Here is a 14,863-nt window from a genome sequence, read left to right as displayed (position 1 = left end):
AGCATACTTGGACCACCTCTCCTCCAATTGAGCCTGGGCCTCCGACATCTCACGCTGCAACTTTTGGTTCACCTCGAAGAAGCGTTAGCGATCCTCCTCAGAATCGACCCGGAGTCTCTGCATCTTGACCTGAAGCGAGCTGATGCTCGCCTACATGCTGGCCCTATCCTTCTGCCCGAAATGGACGTGGTCCAGCAAGACTTGCTTGAAAGTGTTCGCCTACAAAAACCACGATTGGAATAAGATATCCTGTAGACAAGGACCAAGAAACTGTAAAAGAAGACAAACTTGAACGATGCAATGAGTCATCCGAGCTTCGGCATTGATGGGATCCAGCTCGCTGTAATGGCGCATGTCTTCAGGGAGAAGCATACCCCTGGCTATCTGAAGAGCTACACAAGGGTTGTACGATCGGTCTATCACTGAGACATCAGCGACGCGGGAGACAAAGGGAGGAATGTCCTCGACATAAGGTCTGGCCTCTCACTCCTCTTGGCCGACTTGGGGTTGGAAGGTGGCAGGGGTTGGGGACTGATCAGTATACATCGGCTTGTCATCCCCCTCTAGGTCGACGATGGGAGGATCAGAGCTGGGCGACCTCACCTCGGCACTGGCCGAGGTCCCCCCATAGAAGAACGATGTTCCGTCCTTTGTTTCTTCCTGGATGACCTCCTCTCTTTGTCGACATTCATCATAGAAGTCAAGCTCGCCATATCTAAGAAAATAAAAATCGTTAGAGCGACTAGATAGGCCAAGAAAAAATACGAAATGCAGTTGCTATGCCCTAACGACCCACCTACCTACATGACTTAGGCCGGCTTGAACAAGCATGGGCTCGACCAGAAGCCCTTCTACTTGAACCTTCTCCTGGATGAGCTTTTGAAGCGCGACCTGAAGCTCGACATCCTGACTCTCAGCAACACTCCGACAAGTGCTATACCAAGTAGTGTCCACGCCCCAACCACCATCCTTGGCAAGAAAGAAAAACCTCTTCTTCCACCCCTTAACCCTGTTGGGAAAATCAACTAATACCTTCCTCCCGTTGCGAAAGGGAAGGTAAAAGCAGAATGGACCCGAGATCCTCTTCATATGAACCAAAGTGGAGAAGACCTCAAGACTCAACAAAAAGTTCCAATGGTGACACAAGTTAATCAGCCCAACTAGAGTTCAGACTGCATTGGGGGCAAGCTGACCCAATGATACAGGGTAACGTCTTAAGACAACAACTACAAAAGGATGAAGAAGGAAGCGGAGACCAGCTGCCAATGTCTCCTCATAGACACATAACCCATCACGGTTATGGTCCCATGGATAGTGGCCAATAGCTGGCTCGATCCAGCGGTGTTCATTGGGGATTTGATACCTATGACAGAGCTCGATTATTTCCTATCCAGTCAGCTCGGTCAGTTCAAACATGTTTATTACTTCCTCAACCTCGTATCTTTTTCCTACCAAAGAACCATTGTAGTATACTCTGATCGAGCTCTCCCCTTAGGAGATCGCCTTTCTATTCGACCTATCATCAAGTAGCCTACCCCTAGACGCACTATCAAACATTGCGAGAACCAGGGTACTCACCGGAAAAAAGTGAAGGAAAATTGAAGATGACGACGACAGGACTCGGACCAACAAAAAATAGATCTCGGACTAACAGACCAACTTAGCTTGCCAAGCGCAATACTCAGAAAATTCCAAGAAAAGAACAGTATGAGTGGGGACCCCATACTTATAGCCCGCCAAGAGCAGATTGACGGTCCAGAGAGTGCCAACAACTAGATTATAGCTAGCGGCGTGCGCGGGAAGATTTAAAATAGTGCGCCCCTTTTTGAAATTTGAAAAATTAGTGCTCCCGAATCACGCGCCTCTCTGAAATCCTTCCCGTGCGTGCCCTCTTCTCCTCCCAGATTTGAAATTCGAAAATAAAATCGTGGTTCACTCAGCTTGGGACCGAGTTACAAAGCGAGCCAAACGACCTATGAACTAGCCGGACCAATTACCCTTACTAAGAGATACTCTCTTTGTCGAGCTAACACTAGCTCGAGAGTGGGGGGCAATTGATGAGGGGTAATTTGGTCCTCCCAATCGTTTAGCAACACATGGTTTTCGGATGACACCTTGGCAGTGAGTCAGCTGACCAGCTCGGTAAGTTAGCTTAGAGCACCTCGCTCAAGCCGACCTTCACCTCAGCAAGGCTGAGCTAGCAGACTCGTAAGATTATGATGACCTGTTCTAGGAGCCAGCCAAGCTGAGAGGGCCTAAGGCGACAGGAAGAACTTGCTAACCACCCCCAGCAGTTCGCTACCAAAGGCGCCATGTCGTTTGCCTCGACTTTATTTGACAAATCGTAACCTCCGCGAGGATCTAGTAACTAACACATTATTGCGCTAGGAAAGCAAGAAAATGGCTCCACAAAGAGCTCAAGACCATTACACTGAATTCCCTGAGTCCAAGGAGCTATAAAAGGCACCCAAACCCACTTAGAAAGGTACACGCATTAAACCTTCTAGAGCTCTCTCATTCTCTCAGAAAGCTTCTCAAACATCTACTAACTTAAGCATCAGAGTGCCCTTCCTGGGTAAAAAATACCTGGGCACTCTCACCTTCTACTCCTTGCAGCACACATCAACTCGAACATTCAGACATCAGCTCGGCCCAGTCAGGTAGACATCCAATCAGAGTCCAAGTCATAGTACATGAGGGAGCGTCTAGATTGCGCAACATCAATTGCAAGTTAAAAAGCAACGAAAAGGGAGGGAGAGGAAAATGAAGCGGAGGTGAGGAGAAGAAACAACTGAGAGTTGATCATTTTGGCTACACCTGATCTTGTTTGCCAGCCCCAATGGGCCACACTTGAGACTTCTCAAACAATCCATGGCGTTAGTGGTTTTCTCACTTTGCTTTATTGATCGTTTGGCCATAGTTACCTACTCTGTTAAGAGTTGTAGATAGGAGATGGGGAGAAGAATCTGTCTCATCAAACTATCAAAGTGAAGTGGGGAGAGGGAGGGGCTAATGGGTGATTGTCCCAATGAAGAAAAATAATATAATAGTCACTGAACTGTTGTATCATGAATGTGTTTTGTCCTTTTTCTAAAAAGGACCATTGTATCTTTTAGTCTCGATAACACTTAATACTTTTCCTAAAAAGGTTAAGATTACTAAGAGTACAAAACACATAATCCAATATTATAGTATATTCTTATATATTATATATTATATTTATATTTAATTGAGTTCGTTTATCGAATCAAATAAGCTCGTATTCGAATTCGACAATTAAATTAATCGAATTATCCGAATTCGATTAATTTATGTCGGATATCGAATTCGAAATCGGATACTTGGATACCCTTTACACCCCTAATTTTGGTCTGAATAAATAATTTAATAACCATGAAATGATGATGACATTATAGAATCCAGTTTCTTTTTCCAAGTCTTCTCATTCTCTCTCTCTCTCTCTCACACACACAAAATATGGTTGCTTTATTGGTATAGTTGTCCAGGTTTTCTTTCAGTTGAAAATTACACCTATAGTAATTCTAGTAATGCAAGAAAAGAAGAAAAGATAGAAAGAGAAAGAAGAAGAAAGAAGTTTCAGCAATAGGTTGTGGAAGAAGAAAAGAAGGGAAGAGAGAAAAGAAGAATTCAAACCTCTCTCTCTAGCCCCCTTTCACCACTTTTATTAATAATTCTATGTCTGAGTACAATTACTTGGATGCCCTTAATGGGGCGGCCAGCACTAAAGAAATAATTAAAGAAAATAAAAGAAGGCCCATAAGGCCCATAACTAAGAAACATAACTTTTAAATACTACTTAAAAGAAATAAAGAACACTAAGGCCCATTCGGTCCATTCTCACTACACTTTCCTATAATGACTTGTTTAGTTTTGATTTTGAAAATTTCATTGGGCACTGTAGTCTGCTTTGTGTACATCAATGTAGCTCATACTGTTGGTCAATATGTTAGTCAACATTTTCTTCCTTAACATGCATGCATTTTCTCATGCATCCACTATTTCACAATTTTCTTTTGTTCAAATTGCAGGCAGTTAAAAGCCCAAATCTGGATTATTCTCACTTTGTATCACTTCCATTGGCTATCCACCCTGGACTGGTGGATAAGCTTATAAATTTTCAGAACTCCATACTAGGAAATACTGATTCTAGCCTAGATGAGAATCTTGATAGTGATTCAAGTGGTGATACAGATGGGGAAGATAAGGACCAGCTGAAAGATGAAGAAAATAATGTTGCAGTTACTCTTAAAGCTGAAGATGATAATGAACATGTTAAGGTGGAGATAAATAAAATAACTTTCAAGAGCTATCCACCCAAAGCATCAAAATCTTCTAACCTATCTGGTATGACAGCAAGAAGCATATGTGGTTATAATATTGAGCTCTAACAGTGAATTCCATTAGAACTCTAGAATGTAATAATAAATCTTTACTGTGAATTCTTGTGTTTGTGTGTGTTTTTTAGGGGGGGGGGCACAGATGTATCTCTCTAGGCCATTTCCCTTCTTTTCTGGAATCTACACTTTGTACCTTACATATACAAACCTTTTGGAGTTTTTGCAACAATCCTTTTGTTCTTGTTCTATCATGGGTTTTTAATGAATCTTTTTCTCCTTGCAGATTTGGGAATTGAGAGATCTATATTTATTAAACCAAAAACGTTTCACTTAACTGTACTCATGCTGAAGTTGTGGAATGAGGAACGTGTTGCTGCAGCTACTGAGGTTTTGCAGGTAAAATTGTGCTGATTTATGATGTTATTAGCCAGAAGCTAACCTCTAAGTTATATGTGTATTTTTTAATTTCTGTGCAGAGAATCTCATCTAGAGTAATGGATGTTTTAGATGGAAGGCCTGTTTCTGCTAGGCTTAAAGGACTGGTATGATGCTTTCCTGTAGTTGTTTTGTAGCACATGGTTTAAATGTATAATGATGTTTTATGAGTTGGACTTAATGGTTTTCTAATTTCAGAGAGTTTTTGGTAATAAAACGGTTCACATTGGATCAACTGCTAGCAATACTTTTTCACTCATTATATTGAACCATAAGAGTGTTGCTGAATGGGCTTGATCCCATTTCCTTTTTCTGGTCTGGATGTTTTGTGGTACTATGGAACATTTAGTCTAAAATGTACACTGAATTCTAGAAATGGTGCCCTTGATACTAAAACAATTTCTGTAGTTCTCAAATTGCCATAAGGAATGCGATTTCTGGTTGCATTGGCTGGGGAAGAACCAAAAAAGTCTAAATGACCAAGGAATCTTGCTTGCTGTTGTTCCCTGCATTTTCCTATCTTCGCTCCCTGTTCATGGGGCAAATTTCAGCTTAGAAGCCCTTGCCATATCCTGGCAAACCTTCTTTGTGGGGATTCTTAAAGTAAAAACTGAAAACCTTCATTTCCAATTTGAGTTCTACATGTTTCTCTTTTCTCTCTATATTCATGGAGTAAGAAGGCAAAGATCTTCTGGAGTCGCATTCCATTTGCAGTTTGCTGAGGTCTCTGGAAAGAAAAGAACAAAAGAAGTTTGAAGATAGACAAAAAAGTCATGAGAAGCCATGCTCAGAAAATGGAAATACAATTATTAATTGATTATTGATCCTTCCTGATTTTGCTAATGTTCATAGAGAGCCTTTTGGGCCAGGCTTTTGGTCTTTTCTAGAGCTGTTGTGAGGGTTTTCTTGATTTTTGTCTTTTTGTTTCCTACTGGTAGGGTGTTATCACTCCTTTTGTATGTTTGCTGACTTTTCTTCTTTGATAAAATTTCCTCTTCAGTTCACTATAAAAAACCATTCTGGAAAGCCTTCGCTACATGTCCAGTCAAAGCCTTTGGGCAGACTTCTTTCAAATTTTGAAAAAAATTGAAAAGTTTGGATAGCCAATATTATTTGGTAAAACTCAAATGCAAGGTAAGGACCGTAAGGTATAGGGTTGACATGAACCAGGGGAATGATGTGGCCAATCCACCGGGTCTCCTATCCAGTGGATGCATAGGATTAGCCATATGACTCGATATGGAAGAATTAGAAAATGGCAGTGTTGATAACTAAGACATTGGCATAAAGGGATTGTTGGTCACTTTTAAGATATTTATCATGGATATATATAGGTGTTCTTGCCTTCTTGGATTCCTGGAAAAAATATATATGAATGGAAATGTGTCTAAAATTCTATCCTTCCCTTGGAGACCCATCTTTCCCTTGCATGCCTTTTTCTTATGATTCATTCTATATGATCCTTTATGTGGTGAGAGAACAAGGCTTAGGAAGCCCATTTAAATCTTCTATATGCATGAAAGTATTTTTCACGTTAATTCTACCCTCCCCTTGTAGATCCATCCTTCTGAGGACCTTTCATGGGGAAATGAATCCTTCATGCCTTCTTTTCATAGACACTACTACATATTTTACATTTAAAATTGCCTTATTATTCAACTAGTTTTTAGATATTCTGTTGGGATCTTTTGGATTTTTGGTTTTAGGAGAGACTGTAGGTATGAAAATTTGATAAAGTTCTTGTACAACTTAATTCACTCAATTAAATAATTTTGTTTTTAATTACTTCTTTGTAAAGCCTATTCGGGGTATCATATAGATGGTGCAAAGGGCAGTAAAAAATCCTTTGCTTCTAACTTTAAGAAGCAAATGAATAAAAAAGTCCAACATATATAATATCAACAATTACAGAATTCTTCTAATAGGAATTCTTGTTGCATTTCTCCTTGTAGAATTTATAGAGAGTGAGATACAAATAGAAAAATTTAATATACCAGTTGACTTCACAAATATGGTAACAGGCCCTCTAGGGAACCGTAGTCAGCTGGACTGAATTGTCAGGACATAGGTGGTGTCAATCCCCATTTAGATATTTATATCCTGCATTTGTAGTGTACCATAGTCAGTAATTGGGCTGTAGGTGGTATCAGTCCTCATTTAGATCTTCAAGTATTATATTTCTACGGTGCTGTGGTTAGCTGGATTGAACAATCAGGCTGTAGATGGTATAAATCCCCATCTGAATCTCCCAATCTTCATCTGCAGAGCCAATCTGATTGAAACAAAACAAAATTCAGCTGAGGTTTTCCTTTCTTTTGCTTCAAATTTTGTATTCTTTCTGCTGTTTTCTTATCAGTAACTATGGACTTCATTAATTAATAATAAAGCAGTGAGTACAATTAAAGATATAAACAGTGAGAGATAAACCCTCTTTTCTCTCCCCACAAAACATTTCCATTATCTTACAGCTTTGCCCAAAAGAGTCGATCTCTCCCCACCCCCTGTTTGGCCAAGCTGTTGGCAATGGAGTTTGGACTTCTTTTTACCCAATGCAGTCTCACTTCCATACCTTTTCTAAGCCACCTGAGTTTCTTCTTTTCATTGTTATAGTTCCACCAAATTGCCCCTTCTCTTTGTAGCCATCCTAAAACCAGCTTTGAATTTCCTTCAATAATTAGCCTTCTAGTGTTCAGGCACCTTGCCCTTTGTACTCCCTCAAGCATTGCCATGATTTCAGCCCTTAGTGAATCACCAATACCAATTGGACCCGAATACAAATCTTTGTATTCTTTCTGCTGCGTCTTTGCTTTAACATATCTTTTTGACCTTATTACTGAAAAATACTGTTATTGGAAGGAAAGACATTGGGACTGCTAATTCATTGCTTTTTACTAATAGTGCATGGATATGGAAATTTCTTTTTCTCAAAAAAAAAAAAAAGAAAAAGAAAAAATGTACTAGTACTTAAGGAGCCATGGTTTGGTGCAATAGTAAAATCTTGGACTGACATGTATGACAAAGCTAGGGGGTGCAAGTTGGGTGCCCAATTTGAAGAATTTACACAGAATTAGCCCCGGGCGCTCAGGCCTGGTCCATTCACATTTTAACAATTGCTTAACCTGTGCCTGTCCAAGTCCCCTAGAAAAGACAGGGTTTTAGTATGAGAACAGCCACTTTATGCTAGAACCCAGGGGGTTAGATCTGTATCCAGTCCAACCTTCCCAAGATCCCAAATAGATGGAACTCACAATGGGCAATGTTATGCTTTTCTTTAGTTAAATTATGTGTCCTTAAACTACTTTGACCCATGCCCTTTATACTAAAAAAAAAAAAACTATGTCCTTTGGCCTGTCTCTAGCTATGCCCTTCAATTTGCAATACACTTTGTTACATTTTAAATGTAACACCTAGTTCTAAGCTTTATGGTTGTGTTTATGCATACATCTATAAACCACTTGATTTATGTTTCTACAAACACACTTGAAAACATTGTAAGATATGCTATTATTATTAACCAATGTTTTAAAACGCAGAGGCGTGACACGAGGTGTTCCACTACCTAGAGGCATGAGGCGTAGTTCAGAACACAAGAGGCGTGAGCCTCCTGAACACAAGGAGGCGTAAGCCTCCTTAAGAGGAGGGGGTTAGGAGGAGGAAGGGGAGGAGGATGTCAGGATGAAGAGGAAGGGGTGGATCTCACTTTTCCTTTCCTTTCCTTCTTTTTCTTTTTTCTTTTTTTTTTCTTTTTATATCAGATGTGCATGAGGTGCATGAGGCGTACGCCTCTAGCATGCCTCATGAAGAAAGCGCAAGAGGCATATGCCTCAGAGGTGTCAGCGCCTTTGGCATACGCCTCAGGGCGTTTTGGGAGCGCCTCGCCTGGAGGCACGCCTCCAGGCATACGCCTCCCATGCCTTTTAAAACACTGTTATTAATTAAATAAACATATGGTTTTCATTAACACTTAGCAAAGTTGAACTACAGGACTGATGAAAAGGTTTGGTCTGAAGGCCTGAAGCTCACCAGATGCTCATATCCAAATGATTAGGAGTTTGGGACTGACAATTTAAGGGGTCTAAATATGGAGATTAATTTGAGCTTTCACCTTGAAAGAAAATCAATGTGTGTACTATATAAATTTGAATGGTGAATAGATCCAATCTAGCTGTTTGAAAGTTCTACAGAATCAGATGCCTAAAAGTCATTTAATTATGCTGGCTTTTCATATGAGCACTTCCTAGTGGCTTGATGTAGTGGTAGGTCTTGATCCTTGGTATGTGCAATATGTGGCAAGTAATTGGGGCCTTAATTGCAGACACAGTGTTGTAGGCACTTTCCCAAGATATCTTGGTTTTTGGAAAATGGTTAGCTTAATTATTTAGGGTTGTTTCAAGTTCAATAGTTTATGCTTTTCTATATGTATCTTATGGTGCCTTCTTTTGGTTCCATCACATTTGACTTTATTAACAAATGATAATGACCTATATGGAGAATATATTAAAGGTAAATGCTTATGTCCTTGCAGGAGTGCATGAGAGGTTCACTTGCAAAGGCCCATGTTCTTTATACTCCAGTAGAAGAAATTGATGGCGAGAACCGCCTTTTACATGCTTGTCGTATCCAGATGAATATAAGGATGTCTCTTTATTTGTTTTATGATTTTAAATGTAAAAGTTCTTTATAATTAAACAAAGTATCCTTGGAGTTTTACATGGTGATGGGTAAGGGGTTTTCTTCACCCAATGATCTGGTGTAATCCATTTGGGGCGGGCAAGGAGGTCGTCTGAAGTCATTTCATCCTTGGCCTCATTTTACCCAAAAAACTTGGTGATTGTGAAAATTACCCTTGGTTCAACTTTTTGCCAGATGTAAATCTGTCCTTTAAATCTGATAGAAAAATACTGATTAGAGCAGAAAAGAAAGAGAGAAAACAAGATTACAGCAGAATAGAAGAAGATGGAGAAGAAGAGAAAGGGGAAAAGAGTTCGGTGGTTTCCTCTCTCACTTCACTAATTGTTTATTAATCTGAATTAATTAGGCTAATTACATGTCTTCCCTTAAGTGGGTGGCCAGCTAAGCAATAACTTAAAAGAATTTAAAAAAGAAGTTAACAGGCCCAAACAGGCTCTTTAACCTGTAACCGGAAACTCTCTAGTCGACTAGGGTTTTGGGCAAAAAATTTAGCTGCCCCACTTTCTTGGCAATCTACAGCCAGATTCTGACTCGCCAAACCCTCTACCAACCAGACACACAAGTTCTCTGAATAATCAGCAACTTATCTCTCCATACACTGTTCTAATCGAAAGGTGTATGGGAAAAGAAAAGAAAAAAGCAAAAGAGAAGGAAAACCTGCTCTGATACCAAGGTGTGATTCAGACCAATGAAAAATAGTAAAAATAATTCAGATTATAACAGAAGAGGAAGAGAAGAAGAAGACAGTAAGAAGAAGAAGGAAGAATGGAGAAGAAGGAGAAAGAAGGAGTTCGATCATCTCCTCTTTCTCCACTCTAATCTTTTATTAATCTTACTAAGATTACATAAATTACAAGTCTGCCCTTAAGTGGGCATCCACCTTATCAGCATACTTAGAAAACATAAAAAGAATTAAAGGTCCATAAAGAAAAGGCCCATTAAGAACAAATAACAAGAAGGAACTAATCAATAAGATAGTAATGGGCTAGGGCCCATTCTGCCCAGTCTCTCTACAATGATGACTCTTGGTCTATACTTTTGTGTTTCTTGAGCTTCAGTAGAAGTTATTATTGATGCATATGTTGAAGCTGGTCTTGTTCTTCAGAAGGATGCTCAGCAAAAGCTGAAGGTAAAATATTATGGTTACCTATCTATCTTTGTTCTTAGTTATGTTTATTGTTGTTTTCTCTTGACTATATTAGACATGCGTATAGTGGTTGACCATGACAACTGTATCCTATGTGTTTGTGGGGTATGGAGCGAGAGATTTCAGATAAAAAAGCTGGTGAAATCCCTGAGGGAGCAAAGTCCCGTGATAAAGGAGCCAAGCATAGTCATTTTGGATGTGGGTTTTATTAGAATTCTATTTTGAACCACTCTGGTCTTCTTAGTAGCAAGACTACTTCTGATTCAGTCGAAACAGGTTTGCCCATATGTAGCATGCATCTCCTTGATGGACATAGGCTGATACAGTTCAGGCTTTTGGCTGATGTGACTGACATGTAATACTGTGGAGCTAATTTCCCCTGTCTAGTTCAATTTACCTTGGAACTACTGTCAGAGAAGACGTGATATAATTTGAACCAACAAAATAAAGTATATCAGTTCCGACATTCCTGAGAATGCAGCACTTGGAATGATTTTTGAAGAAAATATAAAGAGAATCTGAGTTCAATTTGTCAATTCGAAAGCCCTGACTTACATATTGTTTTGCATATATATGGTTACCTAGACTGATGCAATTTGTCAATTCAAAACTAGCTATCCCAGTGTATGGACTGATTCACTTTATTCTGAATTATCTTATCACAATATCCTTTTTCTAATTGATAGGAAACCAATTTTAGTTTGCTAAAGACTTTTTTTTTTTTTGAAAAGTTAAACTTTCGAAGAAAATCATCATCTCAGCCTGATTCCAACTATATGGAGTTGGCTACACTAAGACTTGTAAAGAAAATCATAACTACAATTATTTTAGATTTTGAAAGCTAAAGAGAGGGCTGTGTGTGTCTTAGAACGATCCATTAATTAGATTAAAGGATGCAAGAAGGCATGAGCAGGACCAACAGCTCATCTTCATGGTGGAGCTATCTTGATGGCTGTTTAGTTCCATTTGATCTTGTGTCCAACTTCTTGATCCTCTGCACTGGGTATTGGACTCAACTCCTGTGTCAGGCTCATAGCCTGGTAGCCCCATGACCTATTTTTACACAGAAAGACCCCAATTGAACTTATCATTTTATGCTTAATTTTCACTTATAGTTTTGTTTACATCCTCTCTGTATGAGAAGTTGATTTTCAATACATGTTGTCTTGTAATTCTTTTATGTTTTTGCTATTTTCTTATTTCTGTTCTTGTTACTGTGGCCTTCGATTTGCTCCCAGCATTTGACTAGTGGTTCTTTATCTTTTGTGTTCTGTATCTTAAGTCTGTTATCAGTTAAAAAAATCAAGTTTTTTTTTTTTTTTTATTTATTTATTACCAAAAAAATGAAACTTGACATGGTGTCTCTATCTCTGTTGTTAGAAGTATCACGTCATTCCATTGGATCCAGATTACCAATTCTTTAGCTTTTAGTTTATGAAGAGAGAATTGAAATTGGGCCCAGGCATGGTCTGGAATGGGTGTTTGTCTTCTTTGGGCCCATCAAATATGCTACTAGCTACAGGTGTTCCATCTCTCAAGTACTTTAGTTTCTCTTTTGCCTTAATAAACATTTCTAATGATTTGGCCCAAGGTATATACTTCTCCCCATTTAACTTAATAGAAGTTTTTACACCAGAAAATTTAGGTTGAACCAAGCCACTTCGTTTAATCTCATCACTTCAGATGCATCCATGATGATCCCAAATGTGTAAACCAACTTTCAGCAGCAATAATGAAGATAAATAAATTTCACAGTTCACATGTGTCTCTATCTCTGTTGTTAGAGGTATCATGTCATTCCATTGGATCCAGATTACCAATTCTTTAGCTTTTAGTTTATGAAGAGAGAGAATTGAAATTGTGCCCAGGCATGGTCTGGAATGGGTGTTTGTCTTCTTTGGGCCCATCAAATATGCTACTAGCTACAGGTGTTCCATCTCTCAAGTACTTCAGTTTCTCTTTTGCCTTTAATAAACATTTCTAATGATTTGGCCCAAGGTATATACTTCTCCCCATTTAACTTAATAGAAGTTTGCACACCAGAAAATTTAGGTTGAACCAAGCCACTTCGTTTAATGTCACCACTTAAGATGCATCCATGATGATCCCAAATGTCTAAACCAACTTTCAGCAGCAATAATGAAGATAAATAAATTTCACAGTTCACATCACTACAGACCTGTTTCAAAATACAACCACACAACATATGAAATCTGGATGCCACTGACACAAACCACCAAACTCATACCACATTCACCGGCACTTTCTCCTTGGTAACCTCAAGTGGAGGGCTTAAACCACCACACAAACCACTCTAAGTGACTGTAACTGAACAAGAAAGAGAAAAAGAACTTGTTCTCCTGTACCTGCAGAAGAATAACCATCTCAGAAGAATATGAGAGAAGAAACCCTTCTAGTAGGAATCAAAGAGGTCTGTGATCTCCATTAGAATGATCAGAACCTGTCTCTGACACCATCTAAATGGTATTCAGCCTTCAGCAAGAAAGAAAGGAAGAAAGAGAAGAGGGGAGAAAAGAATAGATCTCCCCTCAGGTGGTTAGGTTTGTATTTATAGTTTTGGGTACATGAGAATGGCTATTCTGCCTATTGTTAAGTATGAGACAGCCAAATTAAAGTGGGGACACGTCTGTAACTCTATCTTGTAATATAAAATAAAGAGAAAAGACATATATACCCCTGCCCATGTGCCTCTTAACAATGTGAAAATTGACATTCATACATTCATCATTTTCATTTTCATTAGCTGTTCATTTATGTCTAACAAGCTAGGAGATAAAAAAGAAATTTTGAACTGTCAAGAATTTGTGGAATGTTGGACAATGACGTGTCTATCATGAACATGCCCATTTTATGAGAAGCCATGCAATATGTACTGTACCTATGGTTTGTGAAGACTTCTTCCTACAATTTAGCAATCATGGAAATCTAATAGTTATAACTTATAATTCAATGCCAATTTGAATTTTGGTTGTAGTATTTTTTGTTTACTTTTAGTTTAAGTACACATTGGAAAATATGGTAATTGATCTGTAATGATATTTGGAAGTATAGATTATTAGTAAAGCTGTTTTACATGCAAACCTTTTTCTTACTAATGATTTTTTTACCCTCCTAACTGCAGTTACATGCGACTGTTATGAATGCAAGACACAGAAAAAGGTATTTATACTCTACATTCTGTTTTTTTTTTTTCAGTTTTCTGCAATATTTCTGTTCATTGTAATATAAGGTTATGGCTAAAAATATGGGGATGGAATTATTCAGGAGAAAGAGAAGAAAGAGTGATTCATTTGATGCACGGGACATTGTCAAACAATTTGGTTCTGAGGAATGGGGGGAATATTTGATCCGTGAGGCTCATCTATCACAGAGGTTTGTATATGATGACGATGGGTACTACCACTGTTGTGCTAAAATTCCTTTTCCTGAATTTATGCAAGTTGAATCTTGAATGATTCTCTCACCATGGATTCATTCATGCTTACAAAAACTGAACAGTACAAGTGTTAATTGATAATGTTTCATCATGCTTGTTGCATCTTAAATTGTATGATCACCATATCTTGCAGACCGAATGTTGGGTCTTAAGATGATAAGCTCAGGAGGAAATGGGTTCAGAATAACTGAGTTTAGCTTAACTGTTAATTCTTATTAACATGTAAGAGAGTGATGACCTAGAAATGTTGAATATCCATGCAAGAATAGGTTTCCTGCAAATTAAGGGAATGGGATTTTAATATGGTCTCTTCATAAATATCAACTGCAGTTTGCTGATTATCAGTCTTCCTATAACCCAGCGGCATTGCAAATGAGAAATGATTAAAATAACTTGAAATTTTGGTTGGTACCAAGGTTCAAAGTATCTGTAATACATACAGTATTAGAAAGGCAATTTTAAGAAATGTATTGGTGGATACACTAATGCGTTGATATGGTATTGATGTGTGCTAGGGAAACTTCTTGTCAATCTCAGAAATACAATTACAATTAATTCAAGGGCTCAAATGGATATAGAAACTCAAAGACGGAAAAACTTAAATTTTAATCCATAATTTATACTGGATATATGGAAATGAGGTTTGCACTCACAAAGACGGTTTAGCTAGACAGCTAGTATGAATTTAATATAAATATTAAATGTTATATATAATTTTGAAGCCAAAAAAAGGTATAGTTATTAATATACATTGAAGAGTGTATGATTGGGTCA

At 38.4% G+C, this 14,863-nt stretch overlaps 1 protein-coding gene across 2 annotated transcripts in view; it reads left to right on the top strand.

Moving 5' to 3' along the window:
• LOC148869090 (Putative eukaryotic LigT) overlaps positions 1-14,276 on the top strand; it is a 51,651-nt gene extending 37,375 nt beyond the window's left edge. The window contains exons 8-14 of one of the 2 annotated variants that reach the window (XR_016107062.1): positions 4,050-4,365; positions 4,642-4,754; positions 4,835-4,900; positions 9,319-9,409; positions 10,688-10,908; positions 13,775-13,812; positions 13,918-14,276. Coding sequence is in view for 1 of the 2 variants with exons in the window: in XM_088968859.1 (XP_088824985.1) it covers positions 4,050-4,365; positions 4,642-4,754; positions 4,835-4,900; positions 9,319-9,409; positions 10,547-10,614; positions 13,775-13,812; positions 13,918-14,104 (879 nt within the window). In the remaining variant the exon portion in view is untranslated. Of the gene's footprint in view, positions 1-4,049; positions 4,366-4,641; positions 4,755-4,834; positions 4,901-9,318; positions 9,410-10,546; positions 10,615-10,687; positions 10,909-13,774; positions 13,813-13,917 lie in introns of both variants that reach the window. The other variant, XM_088968859.1, reaches the window with a different exon arrangement.
• Positions 14,277-14,863: the final 587 nt, after the last annotated feature.

This window comes from Nelumbo lutea, chromosome 2, assembly GCF_056320005.1.
Source record: "Nelumbo lutea isolate HS-2025 chromosome 2, American lotus-T2T, whole genome shotgun sequence".
Lineage (NCBI taxonomy): Eukaryota > Viridiplantae > Streptophyta > Magnoliopsida > Proteales > Nelumbonaceae > Nelumbo > Nelumbo lutea.
This window is presented reverse-complemented; position numbering and strand designations above follow the sequence as displayed.